Source organism: Lampris incognitus, chromosome 14, assembly GCF_029633865.1.
Source record: "Lampris incognitus isolate fLamInc1 chromosome 14, fLamInc1.hap2, whole genome shotgun sequence".
Classification (NCBI taxonomy): domain Eukaryota; kingdom Metazoa; phylum Chordata; class Actinopteri; order Lampriformes; family Lampridae; genus Lampris; species Lampris incognitus.
The window spans coordinates 33,763,686-33,787,264 of NC_079224.1; the positions used below are offsets into that span (position 1 = coordinate 33,763,686).

The 23,579-nt window shown below is 42.1% G+C and overlaps 1 protein-coding gene across 4 annotated transcripts in view; it reads left to right on the forward strand.

Moving 5' to 3' along the window:
• Window positions 1-23,579, forward strand: part of ctnnd2b (catenin (cadherin-associated protein), delta 2b) — a 168,825-nt gene that overhangs the window by 123,091 nt on the left and 22,155 nt on the right. For all 4 annotated transcript variants that reach the window (XM_056292726.1, XM_056292727.1, XM_056292728.1 and 1 more), the window contains 3 exons: window positions 778-964; window positions 16,137-16,254; window positions 19,952-20,134. In XM_056292726.1, coding sequence (XP_056148701.1) covers window positions 778-964; window positions 16,137-16,254; window positions 19,952-20,134 — 488 coding nt within the window. The remainder of the gene's footprint in view (window positions 1-777; window positions 965-16,136; window positions 16,255-19,951; window positions 20,135-23,579) is intronic.

Sequence of the window (23,579 nt, forward strand, 5' to 3'; positions counted from 1 at the left end):
TTTTGTTTTTTTATGAAAAAGGGGAGCCGGGGGTGTACTTTCCACCTGTTACCCTTCCTCTTTCTCTTCATTGGTGAAGTGTGAGACAGGTTGTTACCAGGTGAAACTCTCCAGAGAGTCAACACTGTACATGTAACCTAATGCACAAATACAGGATCAGTCGTAGTAATGGGCAATATGGAAAACAGTATCACCATAATCATAGGGAATCTCACACAGTATCGATATATATCACAATACATGTTCACCTACACAAAAATGTAGTGTTTAAGAGTAAGTTTGGTCATGTGAGTTTGGCAAATGCAAAAGTGCAATATCAAACCAAACCTAGATACTCCCTCAGATATTTCAGACATCATTTTGTGAGGAAATTTGAGGTACTAGATCTTGTCATCGTTAATTTAGCTACTAAGAATATTGCCTGTAACAATATGACGGTGTACACATTTTATCTGGAGACAATACCTTTCAAACACGATAAACAATAATATTGAATTATTGCTGAAACCCCTTTATATTTGGTTACATGTGTTATGGTGACATTTGTTTTTGTAAGTGATTTTGTGTGTGTCTGTGTGTGTTTTCTATGGCTGTTCTGATTCTCTGTGTCCATCTGTGCTCCTCTCTCTCTCTCTCTCTCTCTCTCTCTCTCTCTCTCTCTCTCTCTCTCTCTCTCTCTCTCTCTCTCTCTCTCTCTCTCTCTCTCTCTCTCTCTCTCTCTCTCGCTCCCTCACTCCTTATTTAAAGAGGTTTTTTTCCCTGTCTCTGTCCTACCAGGTGTGCTGTGGAACTTGTCATCTTGTGATGCCTTGAAGATGCCCATCATCCAGGACGCCCTGGCCGTGTTGACCAACGCTGTGATCATTCCCCACTCCGGATGGGACACCTCCCCCCACACACAGGAGGACCGCAAGCTGCACCTCCACTCCTCACAGGTCCTCCGCAATGCCACCGGTTGCCTCAGGTTGGTGGGCCTCAGAAGAATAGAGAGGATGATGATGGTGTGTGTGTGTGTGTGTGTGTGTGTGTGTGTGTGTGTGTGTGTGTGTGTGTGTGTGTGTGTGAATATCCAGAAAGTCGAATCAGTTCACAATGGACACATCTGGACACAATGTTTAGGGGAGACGTGACTTCGTCAGTCTCACCTGACTGCAGGTGTCCCCACCCTAATAAACGGCACAGTTGCATAACGACTACAACTGGCGCAGTTACATCACAACCGACAACTAGCGATTGGTTTGATGTGCTAATTGCCATGACCATTGATTAGAGTTTCAATGGTCATGTGTACTATTCACAGAGGATTGGGGAATAGTTGCAACCGCAACCACAGCATTGTAAGATGGTGTCAAATGTACTCTTAGCCCCCAGTCGGTTCAGGGATGGTCGTTCCCTCTTCACATAGATGGCCTCTTTGACTCTCCGTTCAAGCGTGTGTGTGTGTGTGTGAGAGAGAGAGAGAGAGAGAGAGAGAGAGAGAGAGAGAGAGAGAGAGAGAGAGAGAGAGAGAGAGAGAGAGAGAGAAAGATCGCTAGACCTCGTTGGGCATTCAAGTGTGTTATTCTACTCATTTTCTTTCTCTCCCCAGCATTTCTTTCTGCTGTAGTCTGTTTCATAACTATCAGTCAAAGGTGATTTTTTTGTTTTTTGTTTTTTTGTTTTTGGATGAGGCACTTTTAAAGATAACTAATATCTGCCAAAGCAGTGTGCGGTTCAAAAAATATGTAAAAGACAGGCAAGAGAATAAAAACAGAAGACACATATGGAAAAAAAAACTATGAAAGATGAATCCAGCAGGTCAAGGAGACTTTAAAGCTTGGGGTAAAAATTAGTATTTAAATGAATCGTAAATTATTCAGTAGTTTTGGGGTGGGTGCGGTTTGGTGGCTACCAGATCTTGGAGTCTGCGACATATGCCCAGCAGCAGCAAACGCTGCAAGTATGAATCCTGGAAGTGTTTGCTCATGTAAAGAATTCAGCATAACAATTCCCTGAAGGTAATCAAAGCACACGTCTTTTTTATTTTAATTTATTTTTAAACACTGATAATGGCAGTACTTGCCATTCACTGCGTTTACATGATGTTAGAAAAAGATGATTTATTGTGTTAGTCTGACTAAAACTTGGCTTTTAACATACTAAATCGAGTTTCTCAAGTTGGACTAACACACCTAGATAATGCGGTAGTGGATCGATTTACTCTGGCATGTATACGCTTCAATCAGCCCCGAAGTGGCCAAGGCGTTCTGCGCATTTCTGGACAGACGAGGAGACAAACTTTATGGTGTGTCAGTTAGCGTGCATGTCATTTGTACCAAGAGTAAAGCGTAGAGTACGTATGAAATATACAGCGCTGTAAAGTTGTCCCATATTTTCACCTCACCGCTCGACACGGAACCCGCTTGCCGCTTGCTGACTTGTTTGGTATGTGATGCAATAGGTCAACTGGAAGAAGGTCTCGTAGCAACCAGCTGAAAGGGGGCATATCGCCACCTACCGTACCGGGGTCGGACATACTTCATCAATAAATCGATTCTCCCCCAGTTCTTGTATACTGGGACAGCGACAGTAGTCCAGTTACATGGCCTACTACTACTTTCGGCTGCTCCCGGTAGCTCGACTTAACTGTGCATATAAACATAATCACTGAGTGTGAACTGGCTAAACAGATGGACTTTAAAGACATATAAAGGACTTTGTATCCAGTAAGATAAGGAGGATGGCTGTATAAGAGGTAGCCATAAGGTAAGAAATAACATTTTCTACTAAGAAATTAGTGGTGCAAGTTTAGCAGCTGTTTGTTGACCTTGGCATGTTTAGGTGAGTTCTATTATAGTGTGTGGGTGTGTGGGGCCACCGTTACTGAGTAAGTCTCTCTCAGTTTCATTATATGTGTTTAGTAGGAGAGAGAGAGCATGCACATGCATTGATATAAGTAAAGCAGAATTTTTTTGGGGGGGGGGCATTAACTGGATGTTTTCAGGGGCCCAGTAATTTCTGTTGGCGGGCCTGCACACACACACACACACACACACACACACACACACACACACACACACACACACACACACACACACACACACACACACATTATGTTCATTTTCTCCCCAAGAGGTCTTATTATGTGTATTGGGAATACTGCACAGAAGAGCTCATCGGTGTATTAATTATCATTAACGCAAAGTTAAAGAGGATGTCACGGCGGTATAATGAAAGTGTGTTATTCAGTAGGAGTGTCAGACCAACCTCACCAGTCAATACATCATTGGCTTTTTTTGCGAACCATAATTTAGCTCCACTGTGTCTTTAGGTGTGTGTGTGTGTGTGTGTGCGCGTGTGTGTGCGCGCGTGTGCGTGCGTGCATGCATGCGAATTACCAATAGCGATACTGAGACAGCATCCTTTAGCTCTCCATTCATCAAAATTCAATAAAAGTTTCACACTTTGTTCGGATAGCGATCTATAGAAGTGTGATGCTCTGTAATTATGTTCTTCTCCAAAAACACACACTTATATTTCATCTCCAAGAATTTCATTATAATATCACGTTGTTTTCACATGATCTCCATTTAAGTAATACAGACAGGATTTGTAACTTTCCCTTCTAAACCTCTGAAGTCCCCATTCTGCAAGATTTGATAAAAAGTACTCCTTAGCTCTTGTAGCCGATCTATAATAAACTCTGGATTGATGATTGCATAAAATCTGTGAAGCCTCGTTGGTATTCCCTGTATCATTTGTAGTAACGAACACAGATAAGTGGATGGACAGTGCCAGCAGCTTGTTCTCTGCGAGGTGAGCATTCATGCTGCCCATAATATTAAGTTATATGATTTATATGTATTATCCATGTGCTTAATACCATACACCGTATTATCATTAGATCTCAAAATGTGCAGCTAACAACTATTAACGTTAAAAGTAGTACTACAACCATAAACGTAATAAATTAATACGTCATCTAGCATACTTTACCATCACCTGTATATAGTTTCACCACCTCCATACCACATTCTTTTTCAAATGTTGTCTTTCAAGCAAATGCTGTAGATACATCTAGTCATAGTGACAAGTGGCAGAAACCCCAGACACAATAAACTTTTTAAGGAATACCAAGATGGGCTTGCTGTGGGGTCAGCCTTAGCGGGCGTTCTATCATCAATCCAGAGTTCATCATGGATCAGTGCTTGTAGCGGCATATGAAACATATAAAATACTGAGGTTTTATTATCCCACTCCACCAAAAAAGATGTGCTGTAAAGTTACAGTACCAGAAATCTATTACAGTATTTTTATTTCTTAAAGGTTTACAGACAGAGGTAATAAATTTGATTTCATAAAGAAAAAGATGAATAATGGACTACTTGTAACTGACATTTTATAGATATTGACTGTGTTCTCCATTATTTATTGGGCGCTTTTCGGTATTGTGCCTTCATCAGAATGCTTGTCATGCAAACATACTGGTACCAGAACATCAGCTAGTGTTTGCTTTCCAGAAGTGTACATCACATCTTGGCACAATCTTCTGGAATTAATCATGAATGACTCACTAAATTGGAGGATTTGAGTGTTTCACTTGACAGCAGAGACCGGCAAGGACCTGCTTCCATGACGTCAGTCCAGCTATTTAGGAAGCTGAGAAGTTTCACTGCATAAAATACCCCCAAAAAACCCAGACTAGCAAAGAGATTGAACTGTTTTCAGTACATGAAGGTTTTACCAGATAATTCAATACTTGAGTCTTGCCAAGACACCACCCTTGCTTGGTTGGTACACGTTAAGTAAATGATGAAATTTCAATGGTGCCTCAGACTCCCAGAGTTTGTTTCTTGTAAACAAGTCCAGAAGAAAAATTTCTTGAAGACATAATAGCTGTGTGCCAGACTGACCTCATATCTATGCAGTCTCCATTTATTCAGAGGAAGAAAGCCAGAAAGAAAGCCACTTTATTTTGTCATTTTACAGGTTACAATGAAATTTGTTCTGTGCATTTAACCCATCCTATTGTATAGGAGCAGCGGGCAGCTGCAGTGCCCGGCGACCAACTCCAGTTCTTCTCTCCATTGCCTTGCTCAGGGGCACAGACAGGAGTATTAACCGTAACATGCATGTCTTTTTGATGGTGGGAAGAAACCGGAGCACCAGTAGGAAACCCACACAAACACAGGGAAAACATGGAAACTCCACACAGAAAGGACATGAGATGACCTTGGGTTCGAACCCAGGACCTTCTTGCTATGAGGCAACAGTGCTAACCACTGGGCCGTCTTGCTGCCCAGCTGTGACAAATTACAGCTGCAAACACAGAAAAATGACGAATTAGCTTTGGACATAAACCAAGATGTTATTTATCCTGCATTTTTGCCAGAAAACTTTTATTGAACCTCTCATTGATTTTTCTAAGCAGTTTCTCTGGCTATGTGACAAAAGCACTGTATTAGTTCAACAGGATTGCAGTAAAACTATTACTACAGATATAGCCTGTGCGTATATCATGTCTGTCTACATATCTGCCACTTTCTGTTTATGTACCCCCTTGCTCTCTCTCTCTGTCTCTCTCTCTCTCTGTGTGAGGGGAAGTGCGAGTGAGTGAACGGAGCAGCAGTGAGTTGCTTCGGTGTGAATGGATTTCTGTGCTTTCTCTTTTTCTATCTGTTTTGTGTTTTTGTATGTGTTTATTTTCATGTTATTAGGTTGTGGTGGTTCAGTTTGATAGTGGGGTGTGCAGCCGGGCGTTATGCCCGTTGTAAGTAGTTGTGAGGAGCGGGATAAGCTGACATACCGGCATGTGGTTAAAATATTGCCAAGTGTCGGCTGTTCAGTGGAGGAGGTCAGCTATGCTGTTAGAGAAGTTGCAGGGTTTGAAAGTGTAAAATCTGCTTCATGCGTGAACAGCACTATTGTAATTTTTCTGGATGGTGTGGCCAAATTTGAGAAGGTTGTTGAAAATGGTATTGTGTTTCGTGATACCCCTGTTCTCCCGCTGGTGAACCCATCAAAAAAGATTATGATTTCAAACACACCTCCATTTATTAAAAATGAAGTGTTGGCCAAAGAGCTGTCATGCTTCGGGCAGCTGGTGTCTCCCATTAAAATGGTTCTGCTGGGGTGCAAGTTGCTAAAGCTAAAACATGCTGTGTCACAGAAGACAAGTCTTTATGATTCCCGAAGACCGCACGGGTGATTTGAACTTGACTTTCAGTTTCAAAGTTGACAGTTTCAGTTACATCGTGTTTGTGACTTCTGAAACTATAAAATCCTTTTGTTGCGGGGCAAAGAAACGTTTGGTTCAGTCTTGCCCTAAGGCTAGAGAGCCGGCCAGCTCAGGCCCACCTGGAGCACCGCGGCCTGCGGCTGAGTCTGACTCGCCTGGTGTGCTTCAGTCTGCAGAGGAGACAGGCAGACATGCAGGGTCGGGAGCAGATTGTGGAACAGGATCAAGCTGAGAGTGGAAATCAAGTCAAAGAAGGAAATTCCAAGACCAGAGAAATAAGAAAAAGTAAACAGACAGAAAAAAATAAATGTGACAAAAATAAAGAAAGCTGCAGTCAGAGTGTGGAAAGTGTGGTTAGTGATGTGCTGATGGATGAGAACATGTCTACGGGGGAGATAGGTCTAACAACTGAATCTAGCAAAGATAATTTTTTTTAACAAAAGAACAAGTGTTTGAGGATTCGTCTGATGAGGAATGTGAGTGGACACTGTCACAAGAGGATGAAACCATTTTATTGTCCTCTTGAGAGAATAAAGAAATTTCTAGTGGAAACCTGAGGGCAGTTAAAACTGAAAAGTTTTTCCCTGATTTGAGAGTTTTTGTCAGGTCTGTGACACGGCTGAGAAAGGAAGAAGGGGCTTCCAGTGAACAAGAGATTTAACAACTCGAGAAAATTGTGACAAAAGTCAATGCACAACTAATTGAAGATCATGATGTCAGAAATTATTCTCCACATATTTGTATGTTTTTTGGTGTAGTGACAAATTCTGTCTTTTCCATGGATGATTTAAAAATAGGTTCTTTAGATATAAATGGACCAAGGAGTGATGTGAAAAGAGCTTCTCTTTCCAAACTGATAAAAATAAAAAAAATAAGATGTTGTTTTGGTACAAGAAACTCAACACTGACACAGAATGAAAGTGACTGGATAAGGGAGTGGCCTTGAGAATTCCAAGCCATAAACTGTCAACAGTGGTGGAGTTGGTGTGCTTTTTTCAAAGGGCTTTAGTCCCTGTTCTGAGGTGGAAGAAATAATGTGGTCATATTTTAAAAGTCAAAGTACAATATGAAGGTGTGAAAATTATTTTTGTAAATGTTTATGCTTCAGCTTTGAGCATTGAAAGAATGAGAGTTTTAAATATTACGTGTGATGTAATTCATAATTGTACTAAGGATTTTTTGTTTCTGGGAGGTGATTTTAATTGCTCTGAAAATGCCAAATTAGACAGAAATCACCTAGAGCCTCATCCCATTTCATCTGCCAAACTTAAGCAGTTAATTGAAACTTGTGAGCTTAAAGATGTTTGGAGAGGTTTTAACAGGAATGACAGGCAGTACACATGGAGTCACTCCAAGGACAATTTATCATTGGCCAGAATTGTTCGTTTTTATTGTTTGAAGCATCATTTTGGTATTTTTAAAATGTGTCAAATAGTTCCTGTTGGTTTTTCTGACCATTGCCTTGTTCTGTGTTCCTTTTACATTCAAGATGTTAAGTTACACAGCACATATTGGCATTTTAATACTGGCCTTTTACTTGATAAATCTTTTAGAGAGGATTTTTAATTGTTGGAGGTGCTTCATGACAGTTTGTGTAAAGGACAACTACAACTGAGCTGAAGAAAGGCAGTTATCACTTTGCTGTTGAAAAAGGGAGCTCTACAAGATCTGAAGAACTGGAGACCTGTAACTCTGCTGCGTGGGGACTATAAATACTCTCTAAAGTTTTAGTCTCTAGACTTAGAGAGGTGATTCATGTTGACCAGACTTATTGTGTGCCTGGCAGGTTAATAAGTGATAATATCACTCTAATTGGGCATGTTTTGGACATTTCTGGCTCATTGGGTATAGATACTGGTCTCATTTCCATTGACCAGGAAAAGGCTTTTGGCCAGGTTGAACACCTGTATCTGTGACAGATGGTAAATGCTTTTGGGTTCAGCCCAGGTTCCATAGACAAGACTCCAGGTACTGTACCGTGATATTGCGAGTATACTAAAAATTGATGGTGGCTTGGCTGGGCCTTTTAATGTACAGAGGGGGGTATGGCAGGGATGCTCTCTTTTTGGGATGCTGTATTCCTTCTCAATTGAGCCTTTTCTTCACAAACTCCAAAAAGAACTCTGTTGAGGGAGGCTGTGGTGCATGTAGGACATTTGGACACCCCCTGCTGGGCAGGATCAGTAGTTACAGAAGTGTTCTGCAGAGTAGGGATTCTAACCCTTGGATCGGTAGTGAACACTGCTGGACCTGACTTGGACAATGCAGCTGCTCTAGCAGCTTGTCTGGGAGTGTGATCTTTGAGGATCATCAGCGAGCTGCTTGAACACTGGAAATGCTGTTTGACTGGATATGAATGTCTCCTGTTGAATGAATACAGCAATGGTTTGATTGTGCCTCATATAGATGATCCTTTTCCTTGTTTAGGTATTCATCCCAGTTCTGATGACTGTGCTGATTATTTTTTAGATGAGAAAAGCCATACTTTTCTAAAGGTAAAAGGTAAAACTTTATATGGAATGACGGTTAAGTGTCAGAACAAGAGTAAATTACACAATCGTGTCAACGCACCTTAGCGAGGTCATCTGGGCTTGGGAGATGTCAAACCTATTTGGAGTGGCTTATATAAACCACCATTAACAAAAAAGGTTGCTGACTTAGAGTGGAGAGTTTACATGGGGTGGTAATGCTTTTCTTCCTGTTATTAGTCAAGGTGTGAGTAATAAATGTCTTTGTCCTTACAAAGAAACCATATTCCATTGTTACACCTAGAGTGTATGTGCCTGGTACCACTATTCATGTTGGAGAGTTTATTCAGAAAGGTTGGGGAGGTTTTCTCCAAGTAAATGTTCATTCTTTGGTTTAAATACAAACAGTCTGAAAAAGACAAATGTCAGCTCGTGAATTTTATCTTGGGACAAGCAAAAATGGCTATTTATGTAAGCACAAAGAGGAAGATTGATGACTCAGTAGACATTGGTGTAAAATTATTGTTTACTAGGATGGTGAAAACCAGGATAATGATTGATTTTAATAATTACAAAGAAATGAAGGTTGTAGATCAGTTCAACATTATCTGGACTCACGGCGATGTGTTGTGCTCTGTAAAAGAAAACCAACTTGTTTTTTTTCAGTGGAGTTTTTGTGATTTATTTATTTTTGAGTATTTATTTTTTTGTGTCTTGAAGATGGTTTTTTTTTTAGGCTTTTTGAATTATTGATGAACTAAGTTACTTTTAAAAATCATATCTCTCTTGCTCTCGCTCTCTCTCTCTCTCTCTCTCTCTCTCTCTCTCTCTCTCGTTCTCGCTGTATGTCTGCCTGTCTGTGGGCCAATACACTGGATATAATCTGTGCAAGAATTTTGCAACTTATATCCTCACCTGCTCTCTGTATAAACTGTGCATATTCACAGCTAACAAAGGCGTCAATTGCTTCTAACATCAGTGCACGTGCACACACACACACACACACGCACAGACAAACACACACACACACACACACACACACACACACACAAAAGCATAACCACAAGGGAAACAAGTGAGCAGGTGTGTGCATTGTCATGTCTGCGCAGTCTGTGTGTGTGTGTGTGTGCGCGCGCATGCATGTGTCTGCACATGCACGTCTATGTGTGTTGTGAGCGATAACGTTGTGTCATGCAATTCCCCCTAAGCTCGACGGGCTAATTCATCTTTCTCACGCCTTATTAGGGAATGCTGGGAGTCTGATTAAAGATTGAATATTTCATGGCGGGTTTGGTACATAGCCGACCACCTGGTCTCTATTTCTCTCCTTTCTCATGATCCCTTTCCCTTTCTCAGTTTCCCTCCATCTCTGGCCTTCCATCTATCTTCCAGTCTCAAATGGTACTTCTCTACTTCTCTCTCGCTCGCTCGCTCTCACTCTCTCTCTCCCCAGCTCTACCCCTTGCTCAAGGCATGTTTTGGTCATTGCGGTTTTCAGGTAGGACAATGGCTGTTAAAGGCATTTTTGGCCACTGTTTTGACTATTGACAGGAAATGCAGAATTGGAGTCCAACAGAAAGTCCATTAAGCCGTTAAGAATGACGGAGTGAAAGGAGGGAGATTAACAGAATCACTCAGTACTGACACTAAAAGAGTAAGGTTTGTTCGTGCACCTCACAGGGGTATGTCTTCGTTTAATAGGATAAGCTTTCATTGGAAAGCCTCCTTGTAGAAATGTGATCTGGTTCTAGTAGTATGTGACGTCTTCTGGAATTTTACGTCTAAAAAGTTATTATCCGAGTTAATCGACAGACGATGGCCTTCCACAGAATTCATTCTTAATCCCTGACAACCCTGAACACGTGACTATACATACATATACACTACCGTTCAAAAGTTTGGGATCACCCAAACAATTTTGTGTTTTCCATGAAAAGTCACACTTATTCACCACCATATGTTGTGAAATGAATAGAAAATAGAGTCAAGACATTGACAAGGTTAGAAATAATGATTTGTATTTGAAATAAGATTTTTTTTACATCAAACTTTGCTTTCGTCAAAGAATCCTCCATTTGCAGCAATTACAGCATTGCAGACCTTTGGCATTCTAGCTGTTAATTTGTTGAGGTAATCTGGAGAAATTGCACCCCACGCTTCCAGAAGCAGCTCCCACAAGTTGGATTGGTTGGATGGGCACTTCTTGCGTACCATACGGTCAAGCTGCTCCCACAACAGCTCAATGGGGTTCAGATCTGGTGACTGCGCTGGCCACTCCATTACCGATAGAATACCAGCTGCCTGCTTCTGCTCTAAATAGTTCTTGCACAATTTGGAGGTGTGTTTAGGGTCATTGTCCTGTTGTAGGATGAAATTGGCTCCAATCAAGCACTGTCCACTGGGTATGGCATGGCGTTGCAAAATGGAGTGATAGCCTTCCTTATTCAGAATCCCTTTTACCCTGTACAAATCTCCCACCTTACCAGCACCAAAGCAACCCCAGACCATCACATTACCTCCACCATGCTTAACAGATGGCGTCAGGCATTCTTCCAGCATCTTTTCATTTGTTCTGCGTCTCACAAACGTTCTTCTTTGTGATCCAAACACCTCAAACTTGGATTCATCCGTCCACAACACTTTTTTCCAGTCTTCCTCTGTCCAATGTCTGTGTTCTTTTGCCCATCTTAATCTTTTTCTTTTATTGGTCAGTCTCAGATATGGCTTTTTCTTTGCCACTCTGCCCTGAAGCCCAGAATCCCGCAGCCGCCTCTTCACTGTAGATGTTGACACTGGTGTTTTGCGGGTACTATTTAATGAAGATGCCAGTTGGGGACCTGTGAGGCGTCTGTTTCTCAAACTAGAGACTCTAATGTACTTATCTTCTTGCTCAGTTGTGCAACGCGGCCTCCCACTTCTTTTTCTACTCTGGTTAGAGCCTGTTTGTGCTGTCCTCTGAAGGGAGTAGTACACACCGGTGTAGGAAATCTTCAATTTCTTAGCAATTTCTCGCATGGAATAGCCTTCATTTCTAAGAACAAGAATAGACTGTCGAGTTTCAGATGAAAGTTCTCTTTTTCTGGCCATTTTGAGCGTTTAATTGACCCCACAAATGTGATGCTCCAGAAACTCAATCTGCTCAAAGGAAGGTCAGTTTTGTAGCTTCTGTAACGAGCTAAACTGTTTTCAGATGTGTGAACATGATTGCACAAGGGTTTTCTAATCATCAATTAGCCTTCTGAGCCAATGAGCAAACACATTGTACCATTAGAACACTGGAGTGATAGTTGCTTGAAATGGGCCTCTATACACCTATGTAGATATTGCACCAAAAACCAGACATTTGCAGCTAGAATAGTCATTTACCACATTAGCAATGTATAGAGTGTATTTCTTTAAAGTTAAGACTAGTTTAAAGTTATCTTCATTGAACAGTACAGTGCTTTTCCTTCAAAAATATGGACATTTCAATGTGATCCCAAACTTTTGAACGGTAGTGTATGTACACACAGAAAACAGATGGGAATACACACTAATTCAAACCGTTGTTCCTTTCAAAATGTATTGCAGATTTTAAACAAAAGTTTGAAAAGTCTAAAATTCCACATTTCCTGTCAATAGTCAAAACAGTGGCCAAAATGCCTTGAACAGCCACTGCCCTACCCGAAAACTGCAATGACCAAAATACACATTGAGCAAGGGTAGGGCGAGAGAGAGAGAGACATGACAGCAGCATATAAAGTTTTAGCCCTACATTACAAGATAAACTTGATAAATAAAATAAATCAACTGCTGAACAATGATCATATGCCAACTAAAACAATTAGCCTTAACACATTGCAAATCATGGACCACTCAGCGGGCCTTTAACAGCCATTCAGTAAGCAGCCATGGTGCACGGCATGGTATAACCACATTTAAGAGAGCTCGCCTCCAATAAAACGACCATTCAGCTCAAATCCAAAAGCAATATTTTCCCCCTTTCAACCGCATCCAAGAGCAATTAAGTCAAACACGGCAACAACACGAAGGCAAAGCCGTGCAAGCTGTAAATGGGAGCAAGTTAGATTAAATGCAATGACACAACAATACAGCGATGAGAGAACGAAATGAAATGGTGTTCCGAACCAGTTTGAAGTTCGTTCAGTCTTCCCATGCCTTACATATGAATAAGAATGAAAATAGAAATTGAGCACCAACTGTTGGCCATGCAATAAACTAGTGTTAGACACCAAAGAAAGCCTACAATACAGAGCAATGGTTTTCATCAAACCCCTGAGTAGTTGTTGGCCTGGTAGGTGGCTTTAAGTGAACCGTTGTCTATACCGTCATGGCTTTGTTTCTGATGGGAACATGCAGGCATCCAAAAAAATATCCATTCAGTCAATATGCACTTAGTCTGCCCTTGTGTGCTGCCGCAGGTGTCTTAGACCCTTCAAGTGAACAATGTGGAGGGGGGATTATGTAGTACAAATCAACTAACATTTTTCTTTTGGTAAATGTCAGAATAAGAGTGTTTAAAGTGAAAGAGTATTTTGTAATGAAAGTAAGTATGTGTGGGGGTGTGCATGTGTGGGGTTTTTTTGTGAGAAAAAAGGGGAGAGACAGTTACAAGGCATATTTGTGTGTGTGTGTGTGTGTGTGTGTGTGTGTGTGTGTGTGTGTGTGTGTGTGTGTGTGTGTGTGTGTGTGTGTGTGTAGAGGAGATAGAATAGGAGAGACTTGATTTGGGTGTGTGCATATCTGAGTGTTTTAGGTGTTTTTATTTGTGTGTTAGTTTGTCAGACAGGCAGAATTAGAGAGGGCATATTCATAAGAGTGAGACAGAATAACAGACTCTTTGTACTTGTGCGTATATATTTGTGTGTGTATGTGTACGATTGCGATACTGTGTGTGTGTGTGTGTGTGTGTGTGTGTGTGTGCGCGCGCGCGCGCGCGCCTGTGTGCCAACCCCTTGTCTCTATCACTGTGTTGTTCTCAGCACTGATGATAATTGGTTGTAGCCCCATTGCGTGTTCCTATGTCTCTTGTCTCGACCTCAACTATTGTACAAACAGACAATCAAACTCACTTTCTTTTTCTTTCTCTCTTTTACATTGTGAGTTACTGATTCAAGGCAAACAAACTCCTAAAGAGATCCAGACAAACATAACCATCCTTTCAATAACATGAGAGTTTAGATCACAGGAAATGGCTCAATGTCCCTTTTCAAAAGAATCCCCCTCCAAAGTATCATGGAGGATTTAGCTACCCCACCGGCGAGTCACAATGGAAATGCCTCAAGGCTCTTTGCTTGGCCCACTCCTTTTCATACCTCCATGTTTGGTTTCATTTATCTTGGCACATGGTTTCTCTGACCATTACCATGCCAATGACACCCAATTCTACATTTCCTTTCCGCCAGAAGACATAGAGGTGTCTGTGCTGGTTGCTGCCTACCTTACTGATGATATAAATGCTCGGGTAATGGGGAGAGTCACTTCAAAGCTCAGCTTGTGTGAATCTGAGCTGCCGGTCATCCCTCCCAAAGCCTCCATTCACCTCAGGGACATATTGATCAGATCATCGGTACATCAACATTTATGCTGTGTATGACATCGGTACTGAAAAGAACACGGTATAGCCGCAGGAAACCTTGGGGTGCTAATTGCCAATTTTGATTTTCTGACCTCATTGCACCCCTATGACAAATGAACAAACGAGGGTAACACAAATCTGATTTGTTTTTAGTGTGTGATGATCAGTTGTCATCCTTGTACTTTAAGTTAAAACAAAGATTTTCTTTTAGCAAGAAATGCTATAGATTCTTACACAGGACAATGGCCAGGACTTGAAAAAGGATTGGAACAGTTGGTGATTTGACAGCTTGATGCTCTTTCTCACTGACATCAGGGGCATGGGCATCTTCTGGCTATCTTAAATGGTCTGACATTTAAAGGGCATCACAGCCAGACAGTCTCACACACAAGGGCACACATCCATAAGCTTTTACTTACACAGTCATACACAGTCATACAGTCTCGCACACAACACACACTCATAAGTTGTTTTCACACATGCACAGTAACCCTGAACTTATCCAGACATTACCCGGAGGTGATGTATATGAGAACGTAAATGTCCGAATCTGTTGGAGCAGACATTAAACGGACTTTACCCTGTCAGCTCCCTAGTACAAAGTCCCTGTAATGTCCGATTGAGCCATTGTGAGAATGGAGCAAGTGATTGTCCAGAGTATTCACAGCGAATGATTGGGCATGTTGATGACGTTTCTCAAAAAAGCATGCTTTTTTTTTGCTTTCCACTCTTTTGTTGATAATGTGGATATGTCCAAATACATATGAATATCAACACAAAAACAGCCATTATTATGGATGAGTCGGTAGCCTCATCCATCATCTTGATGTTCTATAAACAAAACACTACCATTTCTGCAGCGTACTTTTTGCATCAAGTCCCGCCTCCTGCATGCTCTACCCAGGCGCCACCAAACGGAGTATTTCCAGTAGGTGAGAACGTGTCTGACACGGACAAGCTCTTGTTGGGCAGGCCCGCCCACAGAAATGGCTGGGCCCCTGAAAATGTCTGCTTTACTCTTACAAAATCTGTTTTACTCATATCAACGCATGCGTGTGGTTTCTCTCTTCTACTAAACACATACATGTAAACTGAGAGAGACTTACTCAGTAACGGGGTCTACATAGACACACACACACACACACACACACACACACACACACACACACACACACACACACACACACACATACACACCATAATAGAACTCTTTGACACACTTAAACACACCAAGGTCAACAAAGATCTGCTACACTTACACCACACTTACAAAATACAATTTCTTACCTTATGACTTCATCTTTGCCTCTTATGGAGCCGTCTTACTGGTCTTACCAGATACAAAGTCCTTTATGTCCTTTAATGTGTTTAAAGTCATTCTCTCTAGCCAGTTCACACTCACTGGCAAGTATTACTGTTATTATTGCTTATATTGAGGATGAACATGATTAGTGCTTTCCTCTCCCCCCCCCCCCCCGTTTATGTGCGGCCTTGCTGTTGGGTTAGACGTGTGAAAAAGTAACTTCGGACAATGCCCGGACCTGATTCTCCGGACGTTGTCCAAAATTCATATGAGAAAACAGCTATACAGACACATTCACATATGGACAAACACACACACAAACTCAGATTGCTCACTGAAAAGCAAATCTCCACACAAAGTTCTTGGCTGCCTGTTGCTCTTCTTCTTTTAGTGCATTTTATGTGTTTTGTGGGTAAACATATGTGGTTGCGTGTTGTTGTTTGGCGGATGAAACTCATTATTAATGTGTTTGTGCTGAGTGCTCAGTTTTTCCCCGAACCTGTGATTGATGAGGTGTGTGTGTGTGCGCGTGTGTGTGTGTGTGTGTGTGTGTGTGTGTGTGTGTAATAGGAATGTGAGTTCAGCTGGGGAGGAGGCACGGAGGAGGATGAGGGAGTGTGAAGGCCTGACAGATGCCCTGCTGTATGTCATCCAAACCGCATTGGGGAGCAGTGAGATTGACAGCAAGGTAACAAACATGCACATTCTCACACACACTCACTCAGCCCCTCCCTCACGTACACATGAGCAAAGACCTGCATACATGCAGAAATTATGGAACCACACATACACAGGTGAAGGAAATCATTTCTAGTGTGTGCATGTCTGTGTATGTATGTGTGGGTTGGGTTGTGTAACAAACAGAATAGTTGTGTTACATGTTATGTTAGTGTTTTTGAGCGAGTGTATAAGCGTGAATGTGAAGGACAGTATAGTTATTTTTGTGTTTGCATGTGTCATTCAGTAGAAATCCGGAGTTGCTGTCGGTGTCAGTTTTTGCATTGCCCACACGAATTTGTGTCGTGCAAGTGTGTATTCATTATATTTGAGTAGGGGTACTGTCGCTATATGTCTGTTTGCATATAGTTGCATATATTCACATGCATGGGTTTACATGCATTTTAAGGTATGCAGGACATGCACAAGTTGTGTAGTAAATGCTCAAATTGCTGTGCACCAACTTGCTGTTTTGAATATTGCAACGTACAAACTTTGGTGACGGTGGCACGTTTGTGTGTGCTTGTGTGCTCATGCGCGTGCCTACTCGTGGGTGTTTGTGTCTTGTGCGTGCATGTGTATGTTTGGCGTGTAGAGTGGAGGGCTGCTCAGAAGGAGATCAGGAGGTTTTAATCCACAGAAAATCCCTCACAAGATCAAAGTCCAAGCCTGTTGTCTGCATGGCCGCTCACAACAATAGAATTAGAAAACACCCGGCATAGACTCTGTGTGTTTATGTGTGTGTGCGTGTATGTTCGTATGTGTGTATTAGGGCATTCATGACTGCTGCATTTTAGTAGTCATCAACTACTCCCAAAAAGTAGTTTCGTAGTCGATTAATCGTGGGAGATGTATTTTTTTACACCCAATATCAAACGATCATTTCTCATAAAAAAGGTCTCACATGCAGGCAGTAAAGAGTTAACTAATGTAGGCGGGACCAGCTGCGGGGTAGAATAGCAGAGTCCTCGATTGGCTGTGAGAGGCTGTTTACAGATGAACAGCAATCTGATTGGACTACACCGCCAGCAAGCCTGTCTGAGCTGGAGATACTGTTTAAAGATAGAACGGGTGGGATTTGTTGGTTGTGGTTTGTACACACAACACTCAAAGTTGCCCCCCCCCCCTGGCTCAACATCACCAGAAGGACACACCCCCCTGACCGCAGTAGCCAGAACACGTCCCAGTGTACAGGCCAACTCCGCGTCGCTCTTCATCCCCATCCTCTCCTTCAGTGCTCGCCAGCGGGTGAAAGCCAAACCCCAGATTAGCTCTCGCTTTGGAACGAGCTTTGTGCGCTTGGCGTTTCATCTCGCTATATTTGCATCTTTTCCGTGTCGCGTCCGTCGTTGTCATAGCTTTCTCTTGGATGTGTGCTTACGATCTCGATCTGGCACCTGGTCACTACGTTTTTAAGAGTCCAAAGGTTAACGCCCAGAAGAGTCCTGTACACAGCAAAATAAAGGAAATACAGGCAGAGGACAGGGTCTCTGCAGATACAGATGCCGCCACACACGTCTAGTGGGTCATAAGTGATGATTGATAGGGATTATTTTTGTGTGAGTCTATACATTGATTTTTAGGAAAAATCCTACTCGTTCTACCTTTAACTGAATTCAGAATCTGCATCATGTTTATTGGCCATGTAGGTTTGCGCTACATGGAATTTGACTCCGGTTTCATGGCTCTGTCAATGTATTTAACATAGAATAACAACACTACAACACAACAACCTTCAGATGTATACACAAGGATTGACTTATGCGGGTGAAACAAGAGGTGATATGGTGCAGAGAATACACCAGAGATGCTGAAATAGATGTTAGCAGGTTAACTGCAGTATTTCAGTTTAACCAGGGACCGTGTTCTGGAGACTTTCAGCCGAGTGCATCCGTGGTTGCCATGGTGAAAGCAGCCGTTGAAAGCATAAAAAGCCTTAAATTATCTTAAATTGAATGTTCAATTCAGTATATATTCATCTGGTCCTTTTGGTCCAACATTATGTAAATTAAACGGCATTGCTAACAAGACGCATTCACATTTCTCGGCGTTACCTATGAGGAATGACACATCAGCAGAGCAGCTCGTGTCTCATGAGGAATTCGACATTATAATGATTCAGGTTAAATGACTGAATACGGGTCACTTTCCGGATTGAGGATAACGGTATAAAATACAGCTGCACTGCCAGCTGCGGTTTGTTTCCCACATTTTAAGAAATGTTGCGGCAGGTGAATGAGTCTTGCTGAGCACAATTTAATTTACTAATCTAGCTGACGAAAATAATCTACTTTACTACATTATAGTATACTGAAGTGCTATATGCTATATTGTATTTGTGAAGAATATCAGCAGAGCATATGTATGTTATAATCAGCATGTTGGTAGCATAGTTTAAGATGTATGAGTATTTTGGTATGAAAGTATAATAGTACATGTATAATTTATCAGTGTATAATTTACATACACATTTTTCGTATTTTTTTACTATGATGTATTTACATAATTTATGAGCATACTTTGTGTATCTGCTTCAAACTGGCTTACTTAATGGTTAGTGTAGACATTAAACACAGATGAGAGTATATTTAAAATTGAAGTAAAATGAAAGGCTTTTAGGGGACGCTATGTGTTCTGTTTGTGTTTTCAACAGCTGCAGTCACTAAAGTCACCAGTTAACATGGTTGGTCACTCATTAAACCGAAACAGGGATAGCGGGAGTCTTTCCTCTCTAAATACCTTAAATTCTGTTTAAGTAACATGGCATAACAAAGAAAACGATTGTTCTTGTCTGGGTAGCGTAGTGGTCTATTCCGTTGGCTACCAACACGGGGATCCTCCGGTTCAAATCCCTATGTTACCTCCGGCTTGATCGGGCGTCCCTACAGACACAATTGGCCGTGTCTGCAGGTGGGAAGCCGGATGTGGGTATGTGTCCTGGTCGCTGCACTAGCGCCTCCTCTGGTCGGTCGGGATGCCTGTTCGAGGGGTGGAGGGACTGGGGGGAATAGCGTGATCCTCCCACGCGTGACGTCCCCATGGCGAAACTCCTCACTGTCAGGTGAAAAGAAGCAGCTGGCGACTGCACATGTATCGGAGGAGGCATGTGGTAGTCTGCAGCCTTCCCCAGATTGGCAGAGTGGGTGGAGCAGCGCCCGTGACGGCTTGGAAGAGTGGGGTAATTGGCCAAGTACAATTGGGGAGAAAGTGGGGGGGGGGGGATGATCGTTCAAACAAATCTGTGTTCAACCACAACCAAGGTCATGTCCACTTACCCACAGCTTCCCCATCTGCTGTAGATACATTGCCGCTGCTTTATTACTGCACAGTGCTAAAACCACAGATGAAAAATTAGTCTACAACTATCCACAGTGTCAACTAGTGGGTTTGTTAGTTGACTAGTCTGTGAAACTCCGAGTGCGTATGTGTGTGTGTGCACACATAAGCATGTGCACTCATGTCTGTGCATGTACATGTATGTATGAGGAGCTCAGAAGGGCCTCCTATGTCTCAGGCCAAACAGCTACATTTAAGTCTCGCGTTATCACTACCCCCTCCCTTCAGCCCTTTTCAACATCGTTTTCTACCTCTTATCTTTCCCTTTATCCTGTCCTGTTTTTCGTCCTCTGACCCGTGACGGTCTCCTGCCTTCCCTCTCTGTACATCAGACCATAGAGAACTGTGTGTGCATCCTGAGAAACCTGTCGTACCGTCTGGCTGCGGAGACGTCTCACAACCAGCAGGGGGGGTCGGAGGAGCTGGACGGCCTGCTGTGTGACGCTAGTGGAAAGGATGCAGAAAGCTCTGGATGCTGGGGGAAGAAGAAGAAGAAAAAGAAGGGACATGACCAGGTGGGACAGGGATCATCATTCTCTGTTTCTTTTTTCGTGATTTTATTTTTTCATCAACTCTTTCTAGCTCTCTGTCTTTCTTTCTCATTTCATGTTGTCGTTAGGATTTTGTCATCACCCACAAACATTGTTGGTCTCAGAACCTCCACTAATGTCACTGCTTACCTTTGCTTCCCTCTCGTCAGTCACTAAATGTAATTTCTAATACAAGCACAATCTAAAGCTGGACAACTGAATATCTTTTCTGGGAAGTCATTTTACCTGTTAGTTGGCAACAATACAGACAATTGGTGCCGCAACCTTGCAATACCAATGATGAATGACCTGAACAGAGGGGACCCGATTCCTGTAATTATGCTCGTTTGTTCATCTGTTTTTTTATTTATTTTGTGTGTTTGTGTGTATGTGTGTGTGTTTGAATTTTGCTCATGTGGTCAGGTTAACAAAAGGGGAGCAAATCAACCAACAGCACATATTAAACCGTGGTTTGTGTTTTTCTGGCTGCCATGTTTGTAGGAATATACCCACCAGTCTTTGGCATATCAGTCTTTCCCACGCCCCCCCCCCCCCTTTCTAATCTTCTTAACAGATATGCAAGGCACTAATATACTCTGAAAGGATATATGTAATTTTAATGGCCACATTCACATCAGAGTCTCCTCACCAGCTGGATTATTATGGGCTGAGGTTTTTTTCTTCCTTTCTTGGTTTGTTTGATGCTGTGGCCCTAATGATTTTTGTGACGCAGATGAATGCCGATGTTGCATGTCAACAAGATACGGTTAAAAAGCGCTTAACGCAGAACAAGAATGGTAATAAGGACAGCAAATAGGGGAACTGTTTCACTCCTAAGCCTGGTGAAACAGCTGACACTTCTGAAATCAAACACCACGGCTCATTTTCACTGATGGGACACCGCGCTGCACTCGTGTGCAAAGCTGACTGCTTGTATTATAAAGCCATCCTAACAAATAATCTGTACTGGAGTCCGTCAAAGTATCGATAGATAGTTTATCAAGCAAGCAAGTATCAAGCGTTCAGTCTCTAAAAGCTCATAATATTGTAAACTAAGGCCTTTGTGATGCCTTCTTTCCTTGGAGGGGTAGCTAATTTGTGATAAGGGCTCTAATTGTGTTATCAATCATTTTGCTAGAGAGTGTGTCACCACGCATTTTTCAAAAAATAAAAAATAGACATCTGAGCTCAAATGAGACCTCCCAGTCTCATGTGGAAGTGAAACTCCTCATTTGTCGTCAGACTCACTGTTCAGGGATTCTTGCTGGGTTCATCCATGGTTCACACTTTGTAAAATCACAAATGAGGTTTTTATGAATATTTATGCTTACGTTGTGTTTTTCTTTGATATGCACAGCGTTTCAGCCCGAGCTGCTGTCTGTGTCAGTGTTGAGGTCCACCTGCAAATATTATTATTCATGGACAAGACTACGGATGACCAAGTGTCACTACTGGGATCAAGGAGAGCAGATCTAGAGGATCTCAGATCTCACATGCATACACACCCCCTTCTTAATCAATGCATATACATATATACGTATATATATACACATATATACACACACACATACGTGTATATATATACATATACACACACACATATATATATATACATACACACATATATATACATATATACGTATATATACATATATGTATACATATATGTATACACACACATGTGTGTGTGTGTGTGTGTGTATACATATATATGTGTGCGGTGTGTGGGCCAATGAGCGAGCGTGCATGTGTGTGTGTGTGTGTGTGTGTGTGTGTGTGTGTGTGTGTGTGTGTGTGTGTGTGTGTTCTCTCAACACTATATTAGATTAAATGTGACAGCATCCCCAGAACAGATATCGGCAAATTGTTAAAATGTGTTACCTCGTTTTTAACCTGATGTAACGCAACATGCTGGTTTTTTTCCCCTCCTGAATTGATGGACTAAACAGTCCTCTGTGGGATGAGAGTGTTATAATCCTCAAGTAATTTCACAATAATTTTTATTCACAATCACAACACAAAGACAGATACACAAATAAGGCTTGTTACATCTGATCTAATTCATGAAAAGTTGAATTTTAGGACCGTGCCGTTTTCATCTGACAGGAGTAATGTTTGGTGTAATTTTAGGTGTAATTTTAACTCGTCCTCTTGAGCATCTTTGAGTTAACACCCTTACCCGTCTCCAGTAAAGACTGGGTTTGGTTTGAGTCTGTATTTTGACTACTGGTGCCCTAAAAGGCCTGAACCGGTTTATTATTTTTGTCCACGTTTTGTTAAGTGTTCTACTGGGGGATAATTTGGAGATTTGTTCCAAATATATCACCCGCTGTTTGTTTCCAGGCGGGAGCCCATTTCGTTCTGCCGTTGGCAGACGCTAAATGGCTGCCTCAAAGAAGGCAGAAATGTCTTTTCTTTCTAATAAGCAATTGGCGTCACATGATGGTTGAGAAGAACCCATCTTCTACCGTAACTGTAGTAAAGCTCTGTGAATCATTAAAAAAAACTTCCGCTGGGTGAGGACGGGTGAATTGCTCATTAGCCTTGACTTTTTTCTTCTTCTTTTTTCCCCCCCCCTAAATTTCTTGCAGAGCAAAATTGAAATTTGTTCTCATTAAGGATGAGTATCAGGCAGGGGAAGTTGGAAGAAAAATTGAGTGAAAGAGTGAGCGGGAGAGGGAAAAAAAGGTAGTAATGTGTGGTGGCTCTTTGACTCCATTTCCGAAGCGAACACTCGAGTTCAGTGTGTATCCAGGCAGAACCAGCGAGACGATAAATCTTCAGGACTTAACCCCAAGATCAATGTGTAAAAAGGACCAATTCATAACCTTCCCATGATCATAATACATAACCTCCTCTCTCTCTCTTGCTCTCTCGCTCTCTCCACTCCAGTGCAGCTGTGGGCGATTACCATGGAGTAGTTTTCAGGAAGCAGGTTGGAGAGGGCAAAACTATGTGAGGGATAATTAGAGAAGAAAAGGGAAGAAAATTGAGAGAGCGAGAGACAAGGGAAGAGGAGCTGTTGGTTGTAGGAGAGAGACGGGAAAACGCAAGAAGGGAGGAAAAGGATTCGAGGAGAGGGGAGAGACATCTCACAATAATAGCAGCACCGTAAAAAGTAGGTCAAAGGTTAGACGAGTAGGGGGGGGGCAGAAGATACGTAGGTCCTCTACTGCCGTCTGGTTGTCGACATCACGGAGCCCCGAATCTTGTCATCTGAGGTTATGTCATTCCCAATGGGGAAGAGGAGAGGGAAGGAGAGAAGGAGGGCGAGTTGGTAAATGGACTGCATTTATATGGCGCCTCTCTAGTCTACCGACCACTAAAAGCGCTTTGCGGTGTATGCCTCACATCCACCCATTCACACACACATTCACACACTGATGGCGGAAGCTGCCATGCAAGGCGCTAACCTGCTCATCAGGAGCAG